The sequence below is a fragment of the Doryrhamphus excisus genome, chromosome 12 (genome assembly GCF_030265055.1).
Source record: "Doryrhamphus excisus isolate RoL2022-K1 chromosome 12, RoL_Dexc_1.0, whole genome shotgun sequence".
Classification (NCBI taxonomy): Eukaryota; Metazoa; Chordata; class Actinopteri; order Syngnathiformes; family Syngnathidae; genus Doryrhamphus; species Doryrhamphus excisus.
The window spans coordinates 13,605,859-13,632,400 of NC_080477.1; the positions used below are offsets into that span (position 1 = coordinate 13,605,859).

At 39.3% G+C, this 26,542-nt stretch overlaps 5 protein-coding genes across 6 annotated transcripts in view; all 5 read left to right on the forward strand.

Annotated features, from left to right (window-relative positions):
* LOC131139818 (heterogeneous nuclear ribonucleoprotein C-like) overlaps positions 1–11,277 on the forward strand; it is a 36,228-nt gene extending 24,951 nt beyond the window's left edge. Inside the window, exons 3-7 of the mRNA XM_058089722.1 lie at positions 3,457–3,504; positions 6,911–7,086; positions 7,364–7,477; positions 9,125–9,273; positions 10,206–11,277. Of these exons, the coding sequence (XP_057945705.1) occupies positions 3,457–3,504; positions 6,911–7,086; positions 7,364–7,477; positions 9,125–9,273; positions 10,206–10,244 (526 nt within the window). The 3' untranslated portion in view covers positions 10,245–11,277. The remainder of the gene's footprint in view (positions 1–3,456; positions 3,505–6,910; positions 7,087–7,363; positions 7,478–9,124; positions 9,274–10,205) is intronic.
* A 1,508-nt stretch (positions 11,278–12,785) lies between these two features.
* On the forward strand, positions 12,786–13,970 carry uraha (urate (5-hydroxyiso-) hydrolase a). The gene is made up of 4 exons (XM_058089244.1): positions 12,786–12,954; positions 13,031–13,170; positions 13,353–13,488; positions 13,728–13,970. Exons 1-4 carry the CDS (start codon positions 12,901–12,903, stop codon positions 13,815–13,817), a joined length of 420 nt encoding a protein of 139 aa, XP_057945227.1. The 5' UTR covers positions 12,786–12,900; the 3' UTR covers positions 13,818–13,970.
* A 1,207-nt stretch (positions 13,971–15,177) lies between these two features.
* Positions 15,178–18,853, forward strand: pdcd5 (programmed cell death 5). Its single transcript, XM_058089639.1, has 6 exons — positions 15,178–15,362; positions 16,073–16,113; positions 16,331–16,392; positions 17,196–17,287; positions 18,172–18,243; positions 18,321–18,853. The coding sequence occupies exons 1-6, from the start codon at positions 15,297–15,299 to the stop codon at positions 18,366–18,368; spliced, it is 381 nt and encodes a 126-aa protein (XP_057945622.1). The 5' UTR covers positions 15,178–15,296; the 3' UTR covers positions 18,369–18,853.
* Positions 18,854–19,283: 430 nt separating this feature from the next.
* On the forward strand, positions 19,284–23,261 carry mvda (mevalonate (diphospho) decarboxylase a). Of its 2 annotated transcripts, XM_058089635.1 has the most exons (10): positions 19,284–19,496; positions 19,659–19,729; positions 19,951–20,065; positions 20,145–20,291; positions 20,374–20,573; positions 20,689–20,763; positions 21,551–21,769; positions 22,070–22,185; positions 22,598–22,706; positions 22,834–23,261. In XM_058089635.1, the coding sequence occupies exons 1-10, from the start codon at positions 19,421–19,423 to the stop codon at positions 22,969–22,971; spliced, it is 1,266 nt and encodes a 421-aa protein (XP_057945618.1). In that variant the 5' UTR covers positions 19,284–19,420; the 3' UTR covers positions 22,972–23,261. The 2 variants fall into 2 exon arrangements, with proteins under 2 accessions (XP_057945618.1, XP_057945619.1); XM_058089636.1 differs by lacking the exon at positions 21,551–21,769.
* A 238-nt stretch (positions 23,262–23,499) lies between these two features.
* LOC131139758 (cytochrome b-245 light chain) lies at positions 23,500–25,535 on the forward strand. The gene is made up of 6 exons (XM_058089637.1): positions 23,500–23,627; positions 23,886–23,955; positions 24,256–24,330; positions 24,405–24,488; positions 24,583–24,664; positions 24,955–25,535. The coding sequence occupies exons 1-6, from the start codon at positions 23,570–23,572 to the stop codon at positions 25,141–25,143; spliced, it is 558 nt and encodes a 185-aa protein (XP_057945620.1). The 5' UTR covers positions 23,500–23,569; the 3' UTR covers positions 25,144–25,535.
* Positions 25,536–26,542: the final 1,007 nt, after the last annotated feature.

Here is a 26,542-nt window from a genome sequence, read left to right on the forward strand (position 1 = left end):
TTTATAGCCAGCCAGGTCTAATGGATTGCTTTGGCACTTGAGAAATTATGAAAAGAAATTAATTAGCCTTTAGTGACCCTGCGTCCATCTGTCTCCCTCATACACACACACACACACACATGCATGTGCGCGCACGTTCACACGCACACGTGCATGCCCACGCACGTTGACCCAGCTACTTAGTTGTTCACTTTGAAGATAATTACACTCTAAATGGGCTAACCACTATGAATTTGTCTTCATTGAATTGCACAAAATACTTGTTTGTTGTCATGTTGTTATTCTACCCCACTGACATGTTGTATTGACCTCAAATGAGTAATGAATTGCCTGATTTGTTCATTTTTAACATTCAGCACTACACGGTTAATGACATGATTTACATAACCTGATCACTTGTGTCATCATTCAACTGTTATAGCTGACAGCAGGTAACAGGGCATCATTTAAGTAGACATTGTTAAATGACAATTAATAATATAATGCCACCAGAAATACAACAAATGTCCAGTGACATGCTGTCAGATAATAACGTTGCAGAAATATTTATGATACACCATGACTTTCTCCATCCATCCATTTTCTATGCCGCTTGTCCTCATTAGTTTTTTTTTTTATTACTCCATTATTTCGATCATATTCTGCAGAATCGAGGGTCTTTAATTTGCGATTATTGGCAATGAATGCTAAACAATATCAGTATATTGGCGATTGGTGAAAGTACATATTGTGTATCTATGGCTTTGGTAGATGTCTGTGCTTGTTACGACCCAGTGGAACATAACATATTTAAACATGAACCTGGAAACAAACCCCCTTCTGTGCCCAAAGGACAGGTCCTGATGTGCCTGCCCAAACAAAGAAAAGGACGGTGAGGTGAACAGGTCAACCTGGTACAGGGCTGTCGTCCTGCCACCTCACCGCTACCCTAAAAAAAACCACAACTAAGTTCCTAAACAGAACGAAAACAGGACAGCCGGTTACACCAGGACAAACTAGAACAAAAAAACTGATAAAAACACACCAAAACTAGCCTGCTGCTCCACATGAAGCAAGCAGACAGCATGAAGCAGGTGAGAGGCCCTGGAGCAACGGCAAGGTGGAAACCAGTCTGCCACCAGTGAAGGCCGACCACTGGCTGGAAGGTGGAACACCCAGCCAGTCAGAGAGACAGCACGAGGCAGGAAGTGAGAGCCAGGGAAAGAGAGCCATCAAGAGAGCCAGTGCAGAGCAGACCAACCCAGGATGAGGAACAACCAAAGTGCTCAAACATAACAGTAATCTCATGAGTTCCATTCTGGTTCCAGTCAAACAATGAGTTGACCTCCATGTGAAACAGCAAAACACAGTCTTTCTGCTGGCAACAGCACACTTTCACCACAAGCTCTTATTATGAATTATTTTGTGTTTGTGTGTCTCCTGAGCGTAGAAAGCCATCTGGTGTGAGACAGATGAGTACCACTGCGAGTAAAGATAAAGTCCAATCTAAAATGGCTTGAGATGCACAGCGATGCAACAAGGATGTTTCTGACATAAAAGCGCGAGTCTAATTGTGATGGCATGCCCTTATTCTTCCAGTGCTAAAAATGACATCTTGGTTGTCTTCCACTGAGCGATTGTCTGCCTCCCCTGAGCTGCCCATGAGCAGATGGCAGCTACTGGAGGAGTGTTACTTCCCCAAAATATGTTGAAGCATCCTGAAAAATAACACACTTTTCCCCAGTTTACTGTTATAACATGCTGTAACATCCTCACAAGGATCCCAGGGGGTATGCTGGAGCCTATCCCAACTGATTTTGGGCTAGATGCGGGGTATACCCTGGACTGGTTGACAGCCAATCGCAGACCTTTCCATTAGAAGGATAACATTTTCATTTGGAGCATACTGATGCCTTGTACAATAATTCAAAAGGAACATCTTAAATACAAGAGACCTCAATCTTTAGAGTACTTCAAATACACGTCCATAAGAAGGTTAAGGCTTTGTTATTCTATGACTTCTAAATTGTAATTCTGGTGTAGCCAGATTTTTGGTAATGTTATAGTTTCATTCATTTCTCAGTAAATAATAGAGTAAATGCTTTGAACATTTCATCACATAGAACACTAGTTTAAGTGCTTTTTTTAAATTGATGAATTATGAGAATATGATCATCATATCATCATATTTTGTCATGCCAATACATGTGTATTAATTAATATGTACCTTTATTTGATTATTGATCGTATATATTATTATTCAACCAGTCCAGGGTGTACCCCACCTCTTGCCTGAAGATAGCTGGGATAGGCTCCAGCACCCCTCGCCGCCCTTGTGAGAAAAAGCGGTAGAAAATGAATGAATGAATGAATTATGAGAATATGATCATCATATCATCATATTTTGTCATGCCAATACATGTGTATTAATTAATATGTACCTTTATTTGATTATTGATCATATATATTATTATTCAACCAGTCCAGGGTGTACCCCGCTTCTCGCCTGAAGATAGCTGGGATAGGCTCCAGCATAGCCGCAACTCTAGCGAGGATAAGTGGTATAGAAAATGGATGGATGGATATATTATTATTGGTATGTTCATAGGCTGGGAAAAATCACCGGCTTCTGTTGTTTGATAATGTCTCTGCTGTAGCTTTATGGTTTGTTGCCTGAGAAACTTGAGGCATTATTGTTCAGTACAGATCAATTTAGAATTCTTTGGTCTAGGTGGAGGTATGCATTGAAGGTTACAGTGTTAATAAATTCTCCAAATGCATTGACAAATGATTGAGGCATTAAACTTACAAGTATTGGAGAATGATGAAAGTGGGTATTGTAGGTAACAGAAGAAAGCACCCCGGTTGAGTAAAACAGGACAAACAAAGTCAGCAGGGGTGCAACATGAGGGATTATTAGGCAATAGGTAGGAATGCTGAGGTTTGACACGCCACAATGTAATCTCACTCAGACTTAGTGTCCCTTTTCTCTCTGCTTCGTCGCTTCTCTCATCCCACATGGAGGTAATGTGGTGGCAGTTACAATATATACCGGTACTAGTATGTGAATTTTCCACCTTGGATGCTTCAGCAGAACAAATCCACTGGAATTTTTTCCACTCAGCTTGCATGAACACTGTAATCTTTCCAGATGAAGTGACTCAAAATGCAGTATGTTGACACATTGGGAGCATCCTCAGTGTATTCAATCGATCGCAACTGGACTGTTGAGGTTGTCTTAGAAGACGTTCCGACACTTAGAGGATAAATAGATTGGATCTTGTACCAAGCTCTCAGACTATAGAGCTGTCCTATCTAGTCTGGCTGGTGTGTGTCCAACTTGGATGAGAGGTGCAATGTCTTCTACTGAGAATACAATGACCTGAATGAATGAGAATATTCACAGGCAGCGGGAGCATCTTGTGTACTTTTGACAAATATTTAACTAACCCTCTACTGTCTGTTTCCTCCCTGCAGCACTGAGCTGGACCTGGACTATGACAGCTACGACGACTACTATGACAGGTACTGTCAGGAAGCAGGTCACACAGCTGATTGGATGTGTGTGTGTGTGTGTGCGTGTGTGTGTGTGTTGAAGGCGCCTCTGCTGTCCGTCAGCGTCTGCTTTACGAGCTGTCAGTCATCCTGAACAACAGCTAACATGCACAAAAATATAGTGTATGCATTTCAATCTATTTTTTAAAAATCTGTTTAACCATACAATATGAGTGTGTATGGTTGTTTGTCTATATGTGCCCTGTGATTGGCTGGGTGTACCAGCTGGGATAGGCTCCAGCACCCCCATGACCCTCGTGAGGATAAGCGGTAGAAAATGAAAGAATTAATGAGTTTAACCATATTGCTATATGGCTCTGCAGATTGTTCAATGGCAGACAAAGGCAAAGTGCTTTTGACACTACGGAAGTGTCAATAAGTGTCAACCAGGGCTGGGCAATGTGGACCAAAACTCCGATTTATTTACTTACTTACGACTTAATATGGATATACTATATACATCCCCATATTTATGCATTGGAGCTTGTGCAGGTGTAGGGATGCTGTGACCAGGTGTATCATCTGTATGAAAATAATGACCTATTGATTTACAGTTGTTAATGTTTGTTAATCTTTTCTTGCGGCGTGGCAGGTAGTTTCAAAGATTGCTGCTCCACATAGTGACTTTGTATTGTTGGTCCTAAACTGAAATTGCTCTGGGACTTTCATACATCCCCCAGGTCTACACACACACACACACACACACACACATGCAGTGCTGCTCGGTTGCTTTGTGTATTAACTGTCATACTTTCCTTGTTGCTGTTTTCCTTGCTCTGCATTTTCTTGACTTTGCTGGGGGCGGGTGGAGGCAACACCCACCACTGATTTTCAATTTGTTTTAACATAGTGCATGATTACCCCATGCTGCTGGCTAGCATAAGTGACAGCTCTGTGCATGTGTGTGTGTTTGTGTATCTACTGTGTTTGCAGATTTTGACATGGAAGCACTGCGGGAACTGCACGCCTTTGCATTTCTGCGCTGTTATTTCTTGTTAGTGCATGTCAGTATGGTGATATTGACTGAGGTAACTGTTACTGTCCAGTGTCCTCTTGCGTCAACATGAAGGTAAAGTGTCTTTCAAACACAAAGATAACGGCTTCAGTTGACAAAGCGGCTTTCCACGTGGGTTCTAATCCATGGAGACAAACACACACACTCATACACATACTTTTCTGTAATCCTCTCATCGTCTGAGCTTCCATTCTACGCGATGACACTTCAGAGCCAGCGTAACAACACATTGTCTGTGTGCCCCTGCTAACGGCTCTAACTCCTGTGAGCCTTTTGCTCCCCGTGTCTCCACACACGGACAATGCTCAAAGCCTCTAATCTCACACATTTTTGGCAGCCTAATGCACTTCATCCTGATGTGACACAGTGAAGCATGTCTGCGTGTATGTGTGTGTGCTCGCCACTGATGAGCATAGTTTGTCTGAGCTCTCTCGGCTCAGCAGAGAGGCTTCGGGGAACATCAGAGTGGAAAAGCAGAGAAAACACTTCTCAGAGCTGTGAGTGATTGACTAGCTAACAGCTCAATCAGTAAACCTACATTAAGTCCTCCAAGCAAACTGCTCGCCTCCCTTCTGTTTTCAGGCTTGGCACAAACGATCTGCAAAGGACTCAATGCTGCTCACTTCTTTTCACCTATTTATAATTTAATAATTTCGGCCTGCCTGTGTTTTGTCCAGTTACTTCAGATTCTTCTCACATTCCAAAACATGCAGTTAATTCGAGACTCTAAATTGTCTGTTATTGTTTTTTAGTGAAGCGGTGACATTCTGCACTTTATTTGGCGGCACTTGAACACACCTGTTGTTTTTACAGAAATGAAATTTGCAGCGAACACAAGTTAACTCATTCTCCACCAAAGACGTATAAATATATATATACCAGAAAGTAAAAAATAAAGAGGTTACGCATTGAAGGGACATTTGAATACAAAGTTATATATGTGTCTTTGGTATTGCAAGAGTTATATAGAGATTTTTTAGAGGTTTATTATACATATTATATATTTTAGAGGTTTAACCTGGACTGTGTTGCAAGCAAACAACAGCAATTTAAGAGAGAAGGGGAGGGTTTGATAACAGCAAGAAGCACTGTCGTGCACTTTATCCACTTCTTACATATAGAATGTACTGTAACTGCACTTGTCATATGCCATATATCACATACAACAACCACATTTAAGGAGTGGGACAAAAGAAACAAATGTTAGCAATACTAGCATACAGGGCTAACATACAGTTGCATTTTAACAACAATATCATGCAAGGTTAGCCTATAAGCGAGGATACTCAAGTGACACATTTCCACAGTCGTGTGTTAACTTTCTGCATTTCCATCCTGCTTGGCTTTGATCATGTGACTATGGCTAGATGCGTGATTAGGTGAAATCTGCTTTAAATGCAAGAAAAACATATATGCAGACACCCAATAATTTTGCGTAACCAGTACAGAGTTGGTCTCTTAGGGTGTCAGCGGTGCCCGTGGCCTAGTAGTGAGCTATTGATTGGCTCTGGCAGAACCAATTACATTCAATGACAGATAGAGACATGGAGTTCTCCACTGGGTGGGGGTAATACCAGCACATGAGAGAAGGAATTAAACAAGCCACGGGACGTAAAATATAAACAAATGTTTATGGAACCAAACTACAATTTCTTCTTTAGAATTCTATAGTAGTTTTTCGTTATCTCACTTTGTCAGATTAAAATAGTTAGTTTTGTGTTGGTAATTAATATACAGTGGTGTCTTGGTGGATGTCATTAATATGTTCCAGAAGGTCGGACTTAAACCAAAACGGACTCCAAACAAAGCAAATCTTCCCAGTTAACTAATGACAAAAGTGTGGTTAACCACAATCAAATATTTTAATCGATTGACAGCCCTAGTTGGAACACATGACTCTTTACTTTTGTTGGAAACAACCCATTAAAAAATCCATCCATTTTTCTATTCCACTTATCCTCACAAGGGTTGCGGGAATGCGGGAGCCTACCCCAGCACACATTCATTCCTACTCCTCATGATGACAGCATTTCCTTCATCCTATAGTATATACACCGTGGCATGCAGTTGTCAATTGAGAAGAATCTCTACCAGTATACCGGTACATAAAAAATATCACCCACCCCTAATTTTAATTATATTGTATTTTACTCATGTGTAGTACACTTTTCTGAAACTGTATTCAGAATTATTTACAACAATACTAGGAAGGCTTGTAAGGCTTTTCACCTTCTGTCTTCCAAAATGACCAACTCCATTAGTATCTTTTGTAGTGGTTGTCAGGAGTAATATACATTTTGATGTATGTACAATACTACTTTTTTAAATTTATGAAAAACTATTATTTTTTATGTCTGCCAGGGCATATGACTACCAGCGTGTCCCAGCATCCATGTCTCCTCTGCCCTCAATGGGACCCAGCCTGTCCAAACGCTCCCGCTCTTCGTCCTACTCGTCCTCCAAGCACAGACGCAGTCGGGACAGAACCCACTCCAAAAGCTCCAGAGCACACTCTACTAGTTCCTCCACATCTAAGTGTGAGTACCAAGCATGTGAGCAGCGTAATTTAAGACGATTATTTAGTAAACATATTGTTGATTAATACCTCTATGACAGCTTCAATCAGCACTGAGCGCTGTTTGTAAAGGCAGCATTATAAATACAACCATTATGTTGGATCTCATTCGATTCTCATAACCTGCATTAATTGAAAAGTGAATGCAGAATGTTCATAGAAACGTTTAGATACTCTGTTTCAGTGGTTCTACTGTGTTTTTACATGCATACCACATGGTGCTTCCTATCCGTCTGCAGTGGGCATGGAGGAGTTGCAGGTGATTAAAAAGGAGCTGACTCTGATAAAGACACAGATCGATGGACTGCTTGACAGTCTTGACAGGATGGACACACACAAGACTGACCACAAAGGTGAGAAACCCATTCAGAAAGACTGTTGTGCCGATGGAGGAATGTGTGAGGTCAAGCCATACATCATCTGTTCTCCAAAACATTTCATGGCTGACTCCAGCAAAATGCTATATTTCAGATTCCTGCTCCATTTCAGGCGCTTACTCATAAGCCTGATCAAAATCATTTAACATTGGGCCTGCAGGGGAGCAGGGGTGAGAGTGGGATTTTTACCTGACAAATCAATTTTCTTCCAGTCAGGAATTTTAAATTGTTGAAAAAGGTCAATATCAATTGCAGTGGGGAGACGGGGACTCATGACAGTTTAATAATATGCTGAACAAACAGTGTGGTTGGAAGCACTGTGGCAGATGAGGTCTACAAAACAAAACAAAACAAAATTGGAATAGCACAGTGGTATACGTGAGGGCCCTTGCTTCCCCCTTGTGGCCAACTTAATTTGCTCGCCATCATTCTTCTCAACGAAATTGGTTGATTTAAAGAATCATAAACTAAAACACAGCTTTTACTGCGATAATCGTCTTTACCACTATATAGACACAACACAAACACATCAACACATCACAATTTGTCATTTCCTTGCAAAGGGAAAAAAGACCCTTCATGTCTCTTTAATGAAGAGACTGTTGTGAAGGTGCACTTCTTGATTTAATGGCATCATTAACTGCTGCTGCTGTTTTTGTGTTTTTACAGTTGTGCTGACTCATTAGACTCACATTATCCTTATCCTACACTATGTTAAACCAATAATATGTAGTAATTTGAGCTCAAAACGCACACCTTTCACTTATTTCAATGGGCTATAATAATATTGATGGACCAGCCATGACACCACCCTACTGTTTAATCAGATTTTTTTTTATTTCTAGACAAAATTTTATAATACAGACAAGTTTTGTTTGTAGGTAGTACAGCAGAACCGCTGAGGTAAACGGAATCCATTCTAGGATGTTGCTTGATTTGTTTGTATTTTTCCAATAATAAAGGAACTGTTATCTTTATTATTACAATGTACCATACATGATACATGATACCATGTATCATTCATGATGTTTTATACTGATGTTTTATAATTGGTTGATTGGCAAAGAAATTTATTTTTTTTGAACATAATTAATAATAACTTCACCATGGAGTCACAATTACACTCATATTACCTAATAAAGTAGACAACATTACAGATAATAAGACATATTAGAAATAAATAAGACATTACATGTTAGCATTGGCAAGATTTACATGGGGTTTTTCTGGACAGCTACTTCCTGGTGTGATCACTGATGATCACTAGATGTCAATGTGACATTACTGACATCTAGTGATCAGTGTAGAATACATTTCACATCTTGTATTTTTGGTCAATTTCTATGCTTAAATGTTTATTTTAAATATGCATTTTTCCTTGACTTATATAAAGCCATAGTCAATTAAGAAACATTCATTCATTCATTCATTTTCTACCGCTTTTTCCTCACGAGGGTGGTTACCTATTTCTTTAGAGAAACCCTATAATGTTTTTTTCAAAAGGAGAGTGAGGAGAGGAGCCAGAAGCTGTGAAATTTGAACCACTTGAAGGACAACTGTATCTCTTTCAGACTGCTTTTCTCCATATTTGTGCGTTTACACGTCTTCACTGATGTTTTCTAGGGTCCCCTTTACGGGAGGAAAGTCCACCTTGCTCGCTGTATGCCAGCAGTCCAGAACATTCCCTCTCGTCTCTCTCCCCACCCAGCTCCCGCCATCAAATCCACAGGGAGAGCTCTGTCCAAAGGGGACCTGATGATGAGCACCACATGGTAAACACACGATTCGGATGTTTCTGATCTCCTTAAAATATGCTGTGTTTGTCATTATTTGTGACTTAAAGCAGGGAGTTTCTAAGTGTGGCACAGTACACCTTCCCACAGAGAATATCCAGTCCAGTTTGTTTCAGCTTTTTCCATATTATGGAGTCGCCACACTGATACTGATTTTTGGCTTGAGCCCTTTAAATTCCGGATGCCCATCCTGACGAATAGCGATGATGCTTACTAGTGGAGATTTGAACCAGAGGCATCTGCTCAAAAGTCCAGAATGCAAACCACTACACCACGGCGGGCTCTCAGAGAATATTCAGACCTGATTAAAATCTGAAGACCAGTTGAAAAATGTAGAGATTAAGCCCTGGGTTCAATTCTCCGCTTGGGCATCTCTGTGTGGAGTTTGCATGTTCTCCCCGTGCGTGTGTCAGTTTTCTCCGGGTACTCCGGTTTCCTCCCACATTCCAAAAACATGCTAGGTTAATTGGCGACTCCAAATTATCCATAGGTATGAATGTGAGTGTGAATGGTTGTTTGTCTATATGTGCCCTGTGATTGGCTGGCAACCACTCCAGGGTGTACCCCGCTGTCTCACCCAAAGACAGCTGGGATAGGCTCTCTGGAGCATATTTGGTAGAACACTCTGCTCACCCCAGATGCTTTCTTTCTAGTCTCTCGCTGCAGGAAGTAAAAATCAGCTGATGTTGCCTTTGACATAACTAAAGTTACCTTAGTAAGGTTTTCTTTATTTTACTTGAGCTGTTTCATATTCTCTGAAGTTTTCGCCGAAGGAAGGCTCGCCTCACACTTTGAAAACCTCTAGCTTATAAGATATTAAGAGACATTATGAATGTGAAATCAATGTACAAGCTTGCAGTTTCATGAAGGATCTTTGTTTTATTTATTTCACTGTGTTGTCACTGTGACAGATGAGCAGTCACACCTCGGATCCCGAAGAGGAAATATGAGGCTTGAAGAAGACAGCGTGACAAGAATGAAGTGCCAAACGTTGAAGAAGAAGATCAAACTATCAAGCCAACATCTTTATTCTAAGCTCCACTGGGAGTACACATATCAAATGAAACTGTAAAATTGAGTACCGTTTGGGTTCTGTAAAATATACAATTCTACAAGTATTCATACTGAGACCAGCAGGAAGGAGTTAAATCTTATTCCCTGAGTAGCAGTGAAGGACATCTGGAGGCAGAATCCTGCGGCCATATGCATTCCTATTGTACTGTACCAGTGTATTTGCATGAACACAAAGGCTCCAGCAATAATCCAAATATTGGCGTGTTTAGGAGGTTAATCCAAATGACAAATTGGGCTCCCCTGATCAGAACTTTATGTAAACTGATTATCACAGAGTTGAATATGACATGTAATGATGAGATCATACAAGGTTATTTATGTATTGCTAAAAGTGCAAGACTGTTTCTGCTGCCTAGTGTGTTTTACTCAAGCAAAAAAAAGGTTTTAAAGGGTTGCACTTTTGCAGTTTTAACAGAATGAGGAATATTGAATAAGCACAGGCTGTTGAAATAATGTGTAAACCTCACTAACAGTACATCTTAGTATTTTCAGAATGCAGTATGAATGTACAGTTTACATGGAAATCAATTCTGTCACTTCATACATTTAAGCTGTACTGTACTATTATAAATATTGGTCAGTTACTCTGTTATTTGACCAAGAGAGAGCGCAGTTGTATCATTTTGTATGTGTTAGTATGCCATTATAGTACCGGTACTTAGTATGAATAAGAACGTTACAACTCTCTTCCACCGAGGCGTTGGCACAAAGCTGTGCAAAACTTGGGTCGGTGTGTAATATTGTGCATTATTGTAAACTTAACCAAGTGTTTCACGTTTTTCAAAAGAAACCTACAAAACAATGTTATTATAAGTCATTTTGGTGTTTCATGTTTTTGTTGGCATTCTTGAAATGACCCAAGTGGAAATACTCATTGTCACTAGTAAAGGTATTTTCATACTGACTAGATATTTCATGGGAGTGTCTATTTATTTCATTGATGCAAACATGATGGCATGAAGTACAATATCAGTGGGAATGACATTTGGATGTGGGCCAGTTTTTTTAATGCTGACTCAATTGCAGCATCTAATTCAATTTCAATAATATGTTTATTCTTGGGCCACACGATGCCCGAGTGGCAAGTATGTAGGCCACACAGTCAGGAGATCAGGAAGACGTGTGTTGGAATCTCCACTTGGTGAACTCTGTGTGGAGTTTGCATGTTCTCGCGGTGCGTGTGTGCATTTTCTACAGGTACTCCGGTTTCCTCCCACATTCCAAAAAGGTTAATTGACAACTCCAATCTGTCCATAGGTATGAATGTGAGTGTGAATGGTTGTTTGGCTGGCAACCAGTCCAGGGTGTACTCCGCCTGTTGCCCGAAGTCAGCTGGGATAGGCTCCAGGATACCTGCGACCCGGTCTAAAAAATGAATGGATGGATGCAACTGTCACAATAATCGATAAATGGATTAATCAAATGATTTAAAAAAAAAAAAACAAAGTCGGTCATTTTGTTGGCCTGGATAAATCAACAGATGCATGGGTATTTGTTTTCCTCTCTCACCCTCTCTTTACAGGATGACAAGAGGGCTCACTCTGCACATTGGTTAAATTAGTTTCATGTTGGACCTTGGATATTAGTCTCTGCCGCTGTTAAATTCATATTGACAATTAAATCTTGAGAAATTAAAGTTTATTTCTGTTGATATGACACACTTGCATTATTATGCCATATAATTACTGAAAAAATGGTCTCAATGTTGTCAATAATATTAATGATCAACAATAATTTATATTGTACATAGGATTTTACATTGTGCTGTGTTGTATCTTGTTATTTAGTGTAAAGGGGATGGGGGTGGTGTGAGGTGGAGTGACCTAACACAATTTGGCAGCGAGGGCAGAACATAAGGCCCACAGGTTTGTAGGTCTGCTTTGGATTATGTAATTGTAAAGGAGACATAGATGGACTTTTCATTATATTACATCTACTGTATCCTTGCACGTTGCTGTTGATCTAAAATATATATACAGACGAGTTGGGAGTGGGACAGAAAATAAGTTTCATTCAGTAAAGCATGCTCTCAGTTTAAATCATGAGTAAAAATAGAGCATAGCCAATGCACATTAAACTACTTAAGAGCAGAACCGTCTTGTGGGATCCAATGGCAGCACATGTCTGTACATGACAAATGAAGTCAATCACTGCAGTGGCATGGTTTACAATAATCAACATTGTTGAAGCCCAAAGCTGTAGGTGTAATTTTGCAGTTTGAGCACACCATTAACCATAGAAATACTATATATATTATATACAGTACATATACAGTATTAAAATACAGTACATTTGACATAATTTATCTGCATGAGCTTCAGACACAGAAGCGTCTGCTGTAAGTACAAAGTGCTGCAGGCAAATATGTGGAGGAGCTCAGTTGCGCAATGAGGTCTTACACAACCAGTTCTGTGTTGACAAAAGGGTAAGCATACACATGTGAGCAGGAGCAGCAGCATGACCGTAATGCTGTTAAATTGCATTATTTAGTTGGACTGTTAACAGTCAGTAACAGTAACAGTAACAGTGCTTATGAGCGCGCTCAGGCTACAACAACTCCACGGTCATATTTTTCCTGAAAATAAGGTAAGCACAAAACTTAAATAGAAGTTATATTTTAACACTGTTCAAACCGGCTGTGCATATCTCTATCTGTCTATAGACCAGAGCAATGGCAACTTCTTCAAGTCCTTTGACCACACATGTGTTGAATACTGCCAAGGGTGTTCCAGGATCCAACATGGCCCTCAGCCTGCATCGACTGGATCCCTTATCTGAGACCTGGATGATTATCATCACTGGGTAAAATCTCCAATTGGGTGTATGAGAAGAAACCATTGAACAAAAACACACTTCAAACCAACCTTTGTGGTTTGAGCTCTATATCCAAAAATGCAGTGGTTCCAAAACTTTTCATAGTTGTTACATAGTTGTTTTTGAATGTTCTACTCAATATATAGTATTTATCATTTCTGTCTCAACAGGACCACAAATGCAGATGGACGTTGTCCCGGACTCATCACACAACAAATGTTTCTGTCTGGTGTGTACAAACTGCGTTTTGAAACTGCACCATACTGGGAGAGTTTAGGGGAGACCTCCTTTTACCCTTATGTTGAGGTGAGACAAGATGAATAGCACATTTCTTTCTTAATTATGTTTTCATGTACGTATGATAGCTGTAACCAGTAAAGGGGCGGTTTGCTTCTATAAGTGGGATGCGACTTAATAAATATGAGAAAATGTGTTGCAATATACTACATATTTTTGCTCTTTTGACTATTACAGTATTACACTATTACACACAAACTATACACTTTTGAATGTAATTGCTCAAGTGTGTGTTTGTGTTGTTGCAGATTGTCTTCACTATAGACAACCCAAGCCAAAAGTACCACATACCTTTGCTCCTGAGCCAATTCTCATACAGTACCTACAGAGGAAGCTAATGTATGTGTGGACTTATCGGACCAAGATGCTGACCTGTGACCTGGATTCGGTCCCAGGGCGCTATAGGATGGCTGGCCAATGCTCCTCAAGAGGATGTGTTAAATGCATATACTTTTTTGTACATGTGAGAGAATAAAGATATTTCTTTCTTTCTTCTTCTTACTGTTATATTGCCAATTTGGAATTGAATTGAAGTCATGCCTTGTTTGCAGTTCAATTATCGCTCCATTGCTATATCGAGGCTTTTAAGACTGTTTCGTAGTAGACTATGGCCTATTATTAGTAAAAAGACATTGTAATATAAGTGACATATACACTTAAAGGGGACCTATTAAGCTAATTTTTCGACCATTTGTATTGAGTTGTGGACTACTATAGAGCAGCTACACACAATAACCAGCACAGAAATGTGGAATATTGTATCCCATTACGTACATTCTTAGCACATAAAACAGACACATAAGGCACATAGGATAGTGGATGTTGGGCAAAATTTGAATAAGTGCAGTTTTCCTTTAACAATAAAAACAATTCATTTATTTCATTTCATTTATAATTAACAGGTATGAACAAGAGATGACTGGCGACTGTTTATAATATTAAATCATACAATGTATTCATTCATTCATTTTCTATCCTCACGAGGGTCGCGGGGGTGCTGGAGCCTATCCCAGCCGTCTTCGGGCGAGAGGAGGTTATCACGCATCATACAATGTATACAAAATGTATTTTCTATTCTTGGCATTCTAAACTTAACACTTCAAAATGTCAGTATTTAATGTTTTGTACTTGCTGCACGGCAGTTGAGTGGTTAGCGCACAGACCTCACAGCTAGGAGACTCGAGTTCAATACCGCCCTGGGCAATCCCTGTGTGGAGTTTGTATGTTTGCATGTGCATGCGTGGGTTTTCTCCGGGTACTCCGGTTTCCTCCCACATTCCAAAAACATGCTAGGTTAATTGGCGACTCCAAATTGTCCATAGTTATGAATGTGAGTGTGAATGGTTGTTTGTCCATATGTGCCCTGTGATTGGCTGGCGACCAGTACAGGGTGTACCTCACCTCTCGGCCGAAGACAGCTGAGATAGACTCCAGCACCCCCGTGACCATCGTGAGGATAAGTGGTAGAAAATGAATAATGTTTTGTACCAGATTACACCATGTATCCATGTTTGGCAAAGGAATTAGCAATGTCTTCTAATGACAAGATGTGATTTCCATGTAGTAAAACTTAAGTAAAAGTTGATGAAACGTTTATCCACTAACACACTGAATTCATACTGAAACTGAAACAAGCCATCCCACAAAGATGACCGATCCAGCCGTGTTCGATAGGGTTTGCCTGTTTGATCGGTCGATCGGTAATCCACTACTCATCCTTGAGCTAGCGAGCTAGCTGGGCACCTAGGGCCTTGCTTGTGTGATGCGAGTTTAGCGTTTGTTTTATTCACCATCATTTGAGTCCACTTATAACAAACATGGAGAGCGACGAATTAGAGGCAATCAGGCGGCAAAGAATGGCAGAACTCCAGGCAAAGCAGGGGGTAAGGAAGCTTGGTGTTTTGGAAGCGTGTTAGCCTATAGCTCTCACCTAATAAGGATATGCTGACTCTAAAACGGTTGTTAGACTCTGTGGCTAAAATTTATCAACTGAACCGTACATCGGAAATTTCATTGCGTACTATATGAAATAATTGCCTTTCACAAATGTGTAATGTACGTAAAGGTTCAATATGAGGATACTCACCCAATGTTTATCAGTTACTAGCTAGCTTTGTGTCGGCATGACAGTGCACACCCCACTCGTAGTGGGATTGTAACATCGTTGTAGCATACATCTGTACAATTACTGTATACATAATGGCATGGATATATATAACATCTTCATTTACAGTTCAGTCTGTTTAATTAACGAGTGCTTTTACAACTTGGGGACATAATCACTGAAAACATTTGTAACCAGCCAGAACAGCGCCGTATTCAATGTGTACTACTTAAACTACTAGTTTACTCCCACTTAAGATAAAAATGCTTTTGATCAGTACACACATACACATTCAATAATACTCATCACTTTATACATTACATTTAAATATGGTTACCATTTTGTAAGAGTAGGTAAACTCTTGAATATAGATTCTTCACAGTTGGCTGAATTGTATTGTTGTGTAATGTAATTGTAATTCTTTTGACTGTTGTAACACTATTTGTTATTCTTGAATTAATTGTCTGGTGTTTCATCATGTTGCGTTAGGATCCCTCAAAGAATCAGCAAGCAGATGAATCCAAACAAAGGTGAGTGAGAAGATAGATTTGGTTACATACAACATACAAGTGCAAAGGTGTATTTAGGCTACACTGAAAAGAAAATGTGAGAAAAGTTATGAGAAATAAGTTGTAATTTATCAACATTGCCATCATAAGTACAAAACTACTGTAGAAAAAGTATGTTGTCCTTTTTTTCTTTATTTACTCTGTTGGTGGTTGAACTTTTATGCTTTACTTCCCACAGAGAAGCTGAAATGAGGAACTCTATCTTGTCCCAAGTTCTTGACCAGTCTGCTCGTGCAAGATGTAAGTGTTTTCTATAATCAGATATCTTTTAACAAATTACACACACAACAGTGTAGAACGGGACTTCTCTTGATTAGAAGTGAAATGTTAATCAAGAAATGTTTTTTAAGATTGTTGATGTTCTGCCTTAAATCAGCTTGCAGTTGACATACACTGCCTAAAAGCACCCATTTATCTTCTAAAACTAAACCAGACTCAACTTTTCCTGTTTTAGGTCAGTTGCTGCAGTTATGAGAGAGAATATTTTACAGGTTTTTTTTAATTACTTCCTTCAAAGTCAAACGACGACAATATCTTGTGGGAAAGTCCACATGATGACAACATTCAAGTTATTTGGAGACATAATCTTTGCATGAATTTTAAGGCCACACCTCAAGGTAGGGCTCCCTTGTTTGACAATATGGGAAAACCAAATGAAATCAGCAAACATGTCAGGAAAGGAATTGTGGTGCACCGCAAGTCTGGTTCATCCTTGGCTGCAATTTTCAGATTAAGGAAACAAAGTCAATGTTTTGGAGTGGACATTACAAAGACTTGATCTCAATCCCATCGAAAATGGGGGCTTCAAACCTGAGTGCACTACACCACTCAGCTTGTGGAAGTATACCCAAAACACTTCACCCAAGTCATACAATTTAAAGGCAATGCTACCAAATATTTAGGAAAAATGTATGTGAACTTTTGCCTTTGAAAAAAACATTAAAAAAAAAAAAGCTGATCCTTACTGACCTAAAACGGGAAAAGTTTTGTTTGATTTAATTGCTGTTGGAAGTGATCAAACACAAATGTTCTTTTCCCTGCAGTGAACAGACTTGCTTTGGTGAAGCCGGAGAAGGCTGATGTTGTGGAGAAATATCTCATTCAAATGGCTCGCTTTGGAACATTGACAGGGAAGGTACAAAAATCATGTCTGATCCTTGAAGGTTACTTGAATTTATTCTATTTCCGTGTTGTAATGATTTTTTTTGTCCATCCATTTAACCATCCATTTTCTGTGCCACTTATCCCCACTAGTGTTGCGGGTATGCTAGAGCCTATCCCAGCTGTCTTTGGGGGACCAACCATGTATTGAAAGAAAAATAACTGATTTTTTGGCCCGGAAATGAAACCCACACACTTCTACTTATTGAGAGAACAACTGTAAGACAGGCTCGAAAGACAAGTGACAACAATACATCATTTTCTAGCAATTCACATCATGAATACTTGTGGGTGACACTGGAAACTAGGTGCAAACGCGCATGCAAAGCGACATAATCATAACAATCACTAATATTGTGTTGTGAGGAGTATGATATATTTTATGGCAGTGATACCACATTAGTCGCCAAGCTAGCGTGTCAGTCACTGCCATGCAAAGGCCCTCAACACAATAATAAAATAATATTTAAAAAATATATATAATATAACAATAGAAATACATGGAAAACTGGAGCACAATAACAACAATACGTTGTATACGTACGTATTGAGTGGGAACTTCCGGGTGGGATAGTCGGTTAGACCTGAAAGAAGTGACCAAAATTTTTAAATATGGTAAGTAGTTCAATATTTGAGCAAACACACAAAATATGCCTTTCAGTATTATTTTTCACGTTGGAAATAACATGTTACGGCATGAGCACTTTAAAGCTGCATCTGATCTGCACATCCAATTAGTATTGAGTTTGATTTAAAAAAAAATGTTGCTGATTTTTGTTTTTGGGATGTCAAATCAAACTTGGTTAAGTTTAGTATAACCACTGTACAGTATTGTTCATGTTTTTCCTCTTTTGCCAGATTTCAGATTCCGGCTTGGTTGAGATCCTAGAAAAAGTCAGTCAGCAAACAGAGAAAAAAACAACAGTCAAAGTAAACAGCATTAAAATGACACAGTTGTTTCCATATCAACAATTTGGTTGTAATTTCACATAATACTTTTTCCTCAGTTCAACAGGCGCAGGGTGATGGACTCGGATGAAGAAGACGATGATTAGCTGTCAACTGGAGCTTTCAAATGAATTTCTTTAAGGAATTAAGAAGACCCTTTTCAGTGGGACTCAAAGTGTCTTCAAATACCAGTGTGATCCTGAGATCCTGTGATGTGTCTCTGGAAAACCACACATCAGGAGAGCGAAACGACAAGATTAAATTGACAAAATGGTTCAAGTGATGTTGAATAGAATACATAAAGTGTGCTTGCGCTTTGATTTCAAATGGCAACACCTGGCACTCCGCTGTTCCTCTGTTCCTCTTTACTCACTTTTTTCATATTCACTATGATTTCCATTTTACATACACAGGGAAGTTTGGGACAAAAGCCTAACAATAATACATTTGCATTTGGAGGACTTCTCTCTCTGTCAGGACCAGCAGCCTCAGATGTTGCACTTGGATCGCTTCTTTTTGCAGACATGTACGTATGTTAAATGTTTACAAAAATCAATAAATGAAATTTAAAAGGCCATACATTTAGAAGGGCTGCATCCATTCATTTATTTTGCTCATTTCATCCTGTGCGAGGTCCGTGGAACGTCAGTCGACTTGGGGTGATTCATCACATGTAAATCTAAACAGTTGACTCTCAATTACTGGTTATTGGAATTTTAGGCATCTTAATATCTAAAGACGAAAGGGGTTTTAATATATGGGTTATTAATGTAGCTGCGCAATATAGAATCACTGGAATAGGTAAATAAGGTAGTGCACAAATCAAATATAAATTCATAAAATAGTGTGATGCGATCATTTGTATTCCTCAGTTGTAATAATTCACATCATAATATAACGACATGGTCTGATGCCAGTCTTCGCACCAGTGTGGTCTGATAATCTGCTATTGGCTAGTCAAACTACACAGGCTACAGAAGTTATTTTTGATTGGTTGCTGTTTTAGCCACGTGTTTAACATCAACCAATCACAATAGCGGTAGAGGTTTGTCAAAGACAGAGTTCGGTCATGCTAGCTAACGTGTTTACTGAACTCAAGGAGGGCTTCTGTTGTCATTTTACATAGTGTACTATAAAACTATTCAACGTAAATACAAATATGCCCGACGACAACATGGAGAAGGTGCACATGGTTACATGCACCGCTCCTGTGAATATAGCTGTCGTTAAATACTGTGAGTATCAACTTGACTTTCTGTTTCTGACTTCATCCAGCCTTCACAATTGGAACGACTAATGCATTACTTGCCCACGTGACCTGTTTAGCAGTAACATGTCAGCTTTATCCCTGGTCAGGCTTTAATTTTGGTTGGATTTTTAAAAAATTATATTTTCAGGGGGGAAAAGGGATGAGGACTTAATTCTACCCATTAACTCATCGCTGAGTGTCACACTTCATCAAGATCAGGTAATCAAATTAAATGTTTGTTTGATAAAGTTCTTGTCCATTATTTGTGGGTTTGGATTGCCACTGATAAACTATTTAACTCTTTAAATAGTGCTGTCATATTACTGTACATGCATTTTGACCCCATGTTGCAAAAAAGCCCATCACTGTTTAATATATAGTTGTATTTTAAGGTCTCAAACAAAGGCAGTAATTGTGGATTTGTTGTTCAATCTATCCAGCTGAAAACAACTACAACTGTATCCACCAGCAAGTCTTTTCGAGAAGATCGACTATGGCTCAACGGGAAAGAGGAGGATATCAGCCAACCGAGACTACAGTCCTGTCTGAGAGAAAGTAAGACTGGTCTTCACTATTTTAATAATAAAAGAGCTAAAGTTAATGCTGCCATTCTGTCTTTTTCTCCTCTGTCCAGTTCGACGTCTTGCAAGGAAAAGGCGGAATGATGACGACCCGGATTCGGATTCTACTTGTTTGTCTCATAAGGTTCACATCTGTTCCATCAACAATTTCCCCACTGCTGCTGGACTTGCTTCCTCTGCAGCTGGTTTTGCATGTTTAGGTGAGTTAATATGTTGCACAAAACCTTCAATGATATTTCATTTAATAGCACTTACACTCTGCTTTCATCACGGACTTTACAGTGTACACGCTGGCCCAGGCGTTTGGTGTAGAAGGGGAATTGTCTGCAGTCGCCCGTCAAGGTTCAGGCAGTGCATGCAGGAGTATGTATGGGGGTTTTGTCCAGTGGATCATGGGACAGCAGCGGGATGGCAAGGACAGCCTTGCCCAGCAGGTGGAGCCAGAGACACATTGGCCTGAACTGAGAATACTTGTGCTTGTGGTATGTTGCTGCATGAGTATGATGAAGGGAGGGATTTAACATGACAAGATGAAGTATGAGGAAAAAATACAAGTTGGGCAAGTTGGTTATAATTGCAATTATGTGTTTGTCACAGGTCAGTGCTGAGCGCAAACCTGTGGGTAGCACCTCTGGCATGCAAACTAGTGTACAAACCAGCTGTCTCCTAAAGGTACTTTACATAACCTCACGAGTCACACAATTGTGTGTACTTTAAGCTCCGTTTTCACCAAGCAGTCAAGGTTTCAGTTCTCAAGTTGTGACTCCGAAAAGTTAGGGTGGTATCAAAATAAACCTTTTGCCCTTTCCCGTTCCGTACAGCATGTAAGTCACTTGTTATCCTTTATTTATAGTATCACCTGTCTTTCTTTTTTTATTAATTTATGGACAGGTTACATTTGGTTCCATTGCTTTAATGTATTTACATAGCTATTATCACACACCCTGAAAAAGAAACACAATCCAGACATTTTGCCATGATGAGCTAAACCGAACTGCATTGCTTGGTGGAAACGTGGCTTCAATAAAAATTGCACAATTTCTTTTTTGTGTAATTTTGCCCATCATCCACAATCCTTTTGTGAGTCATGAACACATATGTTTTTCTGTGTGTTCTAAAGCAATAAAAACACATAAAAAAAGAGACAACTCATTATGGCACATAATTGGAGGCATTTACTTTGGCTAATAAGCCATCCTTAAAAAAATCCCCAAAGCTCCAACAACGCTCCATTTACATATATTAACTAAGCTGTAGTGACATCATCATCATCATTACTATTATTTTTATTATTATCAACATTGTTTCGTCTGCAGGCAAAAGAGAAAGACGTGTGTTCATGTCTTAAAATAAGGGTTGTAGATGATGAGCAAAATTCCCCTCAAAAAGTGCAATAGGGACACATGAGTTTCTCACCCAAGATTAACACACCTGAAAATGTATTTTTCTGTGTTTGTAGCACCGGGCTGAGTCGGTTGTCCCAGGTCGCATGGTAGCCATGATTGATGCAGTGCGCAGGAAAGACTTTACTGCTTTTGCTGAACTAACCATGAAGGACAGTAACCAGTTTCATGCCACCTGCCTGGACACGTACCCTCCTATATTCTACCTCAATAGTGTGTCTCATCAAGTCATCAACATGGTGCATCGCTATAACCAATACTATGGTGAGACTAGGGTAAGCAACATCCCTTTTTTCCATTTTAAAACAGCATATTTCATCACTGCTTTTAGTCAAGGGCCCAGCCACATAAGATGTGACGTAACTAACCTAGCACAAAGAAAATGCTGTCTAAAAATAGCTCCCGTTGAAGAGTTGACAGGCAGGTAAAGTACCTGTCTTAACTTACTTCCTTGTACTTGCATTTCACACCATGTGTTTTATTTTCTGACATTATGGCATGGGCTTCAGATTCTTAGAACATAAAACAATTGCTGTGTATATGACATATAAAGACAGATTTTTGTGTTCTTCTAGGTGGCGTACACCTTTGATGCAGGACCCAATGCTGTGATATTCACTTTACAACAACATGTTCCTGACTTTACTCAAGCTGTCCGACATTTCTTCCCTCCGGAGACCAATGGAGGAGAGTGAGTGGGCAATTATCTAATCTACTTTTCGCCATATCACCATTATTTATCCCACTTGCACACATTATAGTTGCTGGAGCCTATCCCAGCTGACTTTGGGTAAGAGGCGGGGTACACTCTGAACTGGTCACCAGTCAATCACAGGATACATTTACACAGCAACCATTCATGCTCACACTCATACACATGGACAGTTTAGAGTTTCCAATTAACCTAATGTGGCTAATGTTGACTGTGTGAGGAAGCGGAAAAAACCCACTCATGGTGAGAACATGCAAACTCCAGATGGATATGTTCTCGCAGTGATTGGGACCGCCAGACTTTACTAAATATTTTTGTCTTCAAATGTGTACTGTCCCATTGCATTTTTGCCCACTTTAAGTGTGTGATCAAATCCTTTCCTTTTCTGTAGATTTGTTAAAGGTCTCCCCGTTCCTCAAACTGACATTTCTGCAGAGTTGAAACAGGCTATTGGTTTGGAGCCTATGCCTACAGGAATTAGCTACATTATCAGCACTAAGGTATGTGCAAACACACCTAGTCAGTCATCCCCGGTGCTTCCCACAGTTCTTAATCAAACACCAGCTCCTTCACTACAAGTATATGTAGTATTTTTTTATACTCACTTTGTTTCTTATGTTTTCAAAGGCTGGTCCAGGTCCATGTATTGTGAAGGACCCCACACAGCATCTGCTTGGGCCTATTGGGTTACCAAAGTACACTGTGAGGCATCATGCACAAGAAGGAGCCAATGGAGTAAATCACAAAATTGTTGCTAATATGTAACTGCATTTTGTATTGGTCTCTCAATCAAGGCATTGACAGATTCTTTTTTAGTGATGACATTTTTACTACTTACCACTAATTGATTGGATTTTGTCATGGAGGTTGTGAATTTGTCATGGCAACTGTGTAATTATGACTTTGACCAGGACACTAAACTATGCAATATTTTCATTTAGTAAAGTAAAGGCTCCATGTAATTGTGTAATAATACAACATTGCTTTTTATCAGATTTTGTATGTACTGCATGAATTTCCCAGCAGTCACTGAAAAATAAATGGCAAAAAAAACATTTCACTGTTTATTTCTCTTTAGTAGATTGGTTTGAAAAAGGAGAAGATCCAAGATATAGCAAGTGTAGCGCACTGGGTAGGTGTGGAAATAACTATTAAACATTTGAACAGTTGAAAGTTAAAAATAAATAATAAAGGATATTTGTGGATGGCTGACAACAATAGTTCAGTAAAGCTAACTGGTTCCTCCTACAGGAAGTGATGCTTGAGTGGGCGTGTCACAGGTAGGTACCTTCCTTTTTTTCCTCATGCAGCACCCAATGTTTCTCAGAGAGAACATTTCCTTGTCGAGAGTACTGAAGAAAACATGGGGAAGATTGAGTGGGCTATGTGGGCCAATGAGCAGGCTCTGGCTGCTGGACTCAGTAAGTTTATATATTTTTACATTCAATTGTTTATAATGTTGATCTGATGTTTACTCCTAAAGATATTTGTTTTAATATACATTTTTTTTATCTCATATATAAATATGTTTTTTTTACTTTCTGTGTTTTTTGTAAATTCATAATTTTAAATTGGATTAAATTCCATTATATTATGATTGTCAAGTATGCATGTGTCGTATTTGAAGATGAAATAGTTTCTTTGAATTTTGACATCTTTGACATGCTTCCTTCTTTCAGTTCTCCTCACTGGAGGCATTGTGGGCGTAGCTGGACTGTTCAGAGGGTGGCAGTTTGCAGCTTATGCTGTGTATCCTTTTATACTTCCATAAAACACCCTTGAAATGTTTTTGTTTGTTTGCTGCCTGCAATATGCGTGTATATTAACAACTCAACCCATAAACCTGTTGCAAAGTCCCTCGGTTAAAAAAAAATAAGCAAAACATATCTATGCTGAAATATGATATACGTATGATCAGTTTAAAAGGTTAGAACCTTCTAAACACGCCATCATAGTCATGCCATGTCACTGGTATGTATTTAAATATGTGTTTAATTATACCTGTCAGCAAAACCTGTCTGATAAGAAAGCCTTGACAGAGTTGTGCAGTGCAGCTGGCGTGTTTGTGTGTCTGCTTGAGTACCCAAGAAGCAGGAGGGCCAAAGGCACTGGTGTGGAAAGGAAGTAAGTGATGCCATTTAATGGTGGCCAACATGTGTTGTATCAATGCACATCTTATATTTTTTTTCCATGGACAGGGGCCAGTACTGTTTTACTTTGTGTGTGAAAGCATTTGGACCCCTGACAAGGAACTACTATGTCAGAGCCTTTCTACATGCTGCGTGAGTTCAAGCACAACCACCTTCTTTTGCAAGGCAGCATTCCATCCAACCAAAAACTTGTTCTGTTTAATAAAGCATCTCTTCTGTTTCCCAGGCTGTGTGTTCCGGCTGGTTTTATGCTAGCTACTGTCCTAGGATGTGTCTGCCTCGGAATCGCCAGCCTCATCTACCTTTCAGTGAGTTCAATTGTTACATGTTGTGCAGCCGACGCAGGAAGTTGGTGGAAACAAGGAAATGGCTTCAAGAGATTGTTCATTACTGGTACAGCTGTTGAGACATACCTCTGTAGTGAAATCTGAGCAGAAAGAGGTGTGGCAGGGTCATTCCGCACTTGTTTGTGTGCCAACACATTTCTAAAGTTTTTCTAATGGCACATTTAGTGAAGTGTTATGTTCTTGTGCCAGCATATTTGCATATCTATATAATTTATTACTGACTTGTTTCTTATTTCTATTCCCTTTTTAAGGCGGCCATTCATGGTGAACACTGGGAGCCCATTCTCCCAAGGAAAGAAGTCAGGAGACCAGCTCCAAGCATTAAGAATCCACCTCAGAATCCTCCACCAAGACCGCCACCAGAGATGCGCAGGAAAACTTTTGATGACCTGGACGACGCCTCTTATGACAATCCCATGTCTGTCATTGATGAGAAGTAACCTGACCTGTTTGACTTCTCCATTCTGTGGTTTTGCTCAAATGGAGAGGTTTCATTAACTTTATGTCTTTGGTAAGTGTTGTTGTTTAGAGCGACGGTTGGTGAAATTAATGTATTATTTTATGTGTGGGAAAATATGTCACATACTGGACTTTGCAACTGCATAGTGGCAATCACATACGATTAATATAAACGTGTGTTTACGCCTGTGATCAAAGTTTCCTGCTGCATCTGCTATATCCGTTCACTGTAATACATCTGTATACAGCAATACACTCGGTCTTTGACCTTTGGTTTTTTTCCCCTGTTGAACACTGATATAGGTCATTTTTAAAAAATGTTATGTTTAGATTTTTTTTCCTTAATGTAAATAAATTATCTTTGTCAGGTCTACATTTTCATGGCTTACTTCCCCTTTTAAATGACGATACTTGACGTTTCCTATTGTGAAAACACCCTGAATTTCACTATTTTGGAATTTCCCCTCTTTCTCATTGCCCCCTCACACACTTTCTCACTGCAGTATATTATTGACAGACAAATGAATACTTTGTTCCGCTAGGGTAATTTGGACAAGTTTAGTCCAATGTCATTGCACTTTCAAATTACAATGGTTTTTGTTACAATTGGTGTCTTGTGCGGAAACACGAGGAAGACTCCCCATTTTTTAAATGTTAAATTATATATATGTGTGTGTATAAAACATTTGTAAAATCTTTCATTTGTAAAAAGTGTGATTTTTTCCCCCTCAATTATTATATATAATAAGCCTATAATTGCTTTTTCATTGTTTTATTACTTTGTGTAAAGCAACCTTATTGTGCACACAAGGTACAGTCGGACAAGAGTTAAAAGTAAAAAGACATAATGTAAAGAAAAATGTTAACACAGTACTAATAATAACATGCTTTGTCACCTGTAAAACAAAGACTTTGTTCTTCAAATACTCCCCACTGTATTAGCATCTAACTTTACTGTATCTACAGGGTTGATTTTAACCTTTTTGAAAATAAATGCAAAAGTCAGTGTGCAGCTCTTGGTGGAAAAAGTGTAGGCCTCTGATCTGTAGGTTGTTTTGTTTTAAAGGGAATCTATTATGCTTGTATATTTTCATTTGCTGTTAGAGAATCAGGAACTCCAGCCACCTATGCCTGATGGCGTGGTTAGGAATTGTAAACAAATGCGTCTTGCCCTTACACCCAAATAAACACTTTTTGTGAGCCATTGCTAGCATTGTAAACACAGAGGCAGAGTTTGCGGCAAGGCAGAAAGCTTACTGGCTTATAACCACGCCCATATAAGGAAGTCCACTCCTCTGTGACATCACAAAGGGGCAGTTTTACCATGCCTTCTGAAATGGAGCATTTTCAGCCATCTCAAATTTCATCCAAATGCGCAAA

Excerpts from the sequence above, each read along its gene's own strand:
- LOC131139758 (XM_058089637.1), top strand. The coding sequence starts at position 23,570 with ATGGGGAAGATTGAGTGGGCTATGTGGGCCAATGAGCAGGCTCTGGCT. Across the intron at positions 24,331-24,404 it reads GGCACTGGTGTGGAAAGGAA|GGGCCAGTACTGTTTTACTT; the intron begins GTAAGTGATGCC and ends TTCCATGGACAG. Across the intron at positions 24,665-24,954 it reads CCAGCCTCATCTACCTTTCA|GCGGCCATTCATGGTGAACA; the intron begins GTGAGTTCAATT and ends TCCCTTTTTAAG.
- pdcd5 (XM_058089639.1), top strand. The coding sequence starts at position 15,297 with ATGGAGAGCGACGAATTAGAGGCAATCAGGCGGCAAAGAATGGCAGAA. Across the intron at positions 16,393-17,195 it reads CCAGTCTGCTCGTGCAAGAT|TGAACAGACTTGCTTTGGTG; the intron begins GTAAGTGTTTTC and ends TTTTCCCTGCAG. Across the intron at positions 17,288-18,171 it reads TTGGAACATTGACAGGGAAG|ATTTCAGATTCCGGCTTGGT; the intron begins GTACAAAAATCA and ends CTCTTTTGCCAG.
- uraha (XM_058089244.1), top strand. The coding sequence starts at position 12,901 with ATGAGCGCGCTCAGGCTACAACAACTCCACGGTCATATTTTTCCTGAA. Across the intron at positions 12,955-13,030 it reads ATATTTTTCCTGAAAATAAG|ACCAGAGCAATGGCAACTTC; the intron begins GTAAGCACAAAA and ends ATCTGTCTATAG. Across the intron at positions 13,171-13,352 it reads TGGATGATTATCATCACTGG|GACCACAAATGCAGATGGAC; the intron begins GTAAAATCTCCA and ends CTGTCTCAACAG.
- mvda (XM_058089635.1), top strand. The coding sequence starts at position 19,421 with ATGCCCGACGACAACATGGAGAAGGTGCACATGGTTACATGCACCGCT. Across the intron at positions 20,066-20,144 it reads ACAGTCCTGTCTGAGAGAAA|TTCGACGTCTTGCAAGGAAA; the intron begins GTAAGACTGGTC and ends TCCTCTGTCCAG. Across the intron at positions 22,186-22,597 it reads CCGGAGACCAATGGAGGAGA|ATTTGTTAAAGGTCTCCCCG; the intron begins GTGAGTGGGCAA and ends CCTTTTCTGTAG.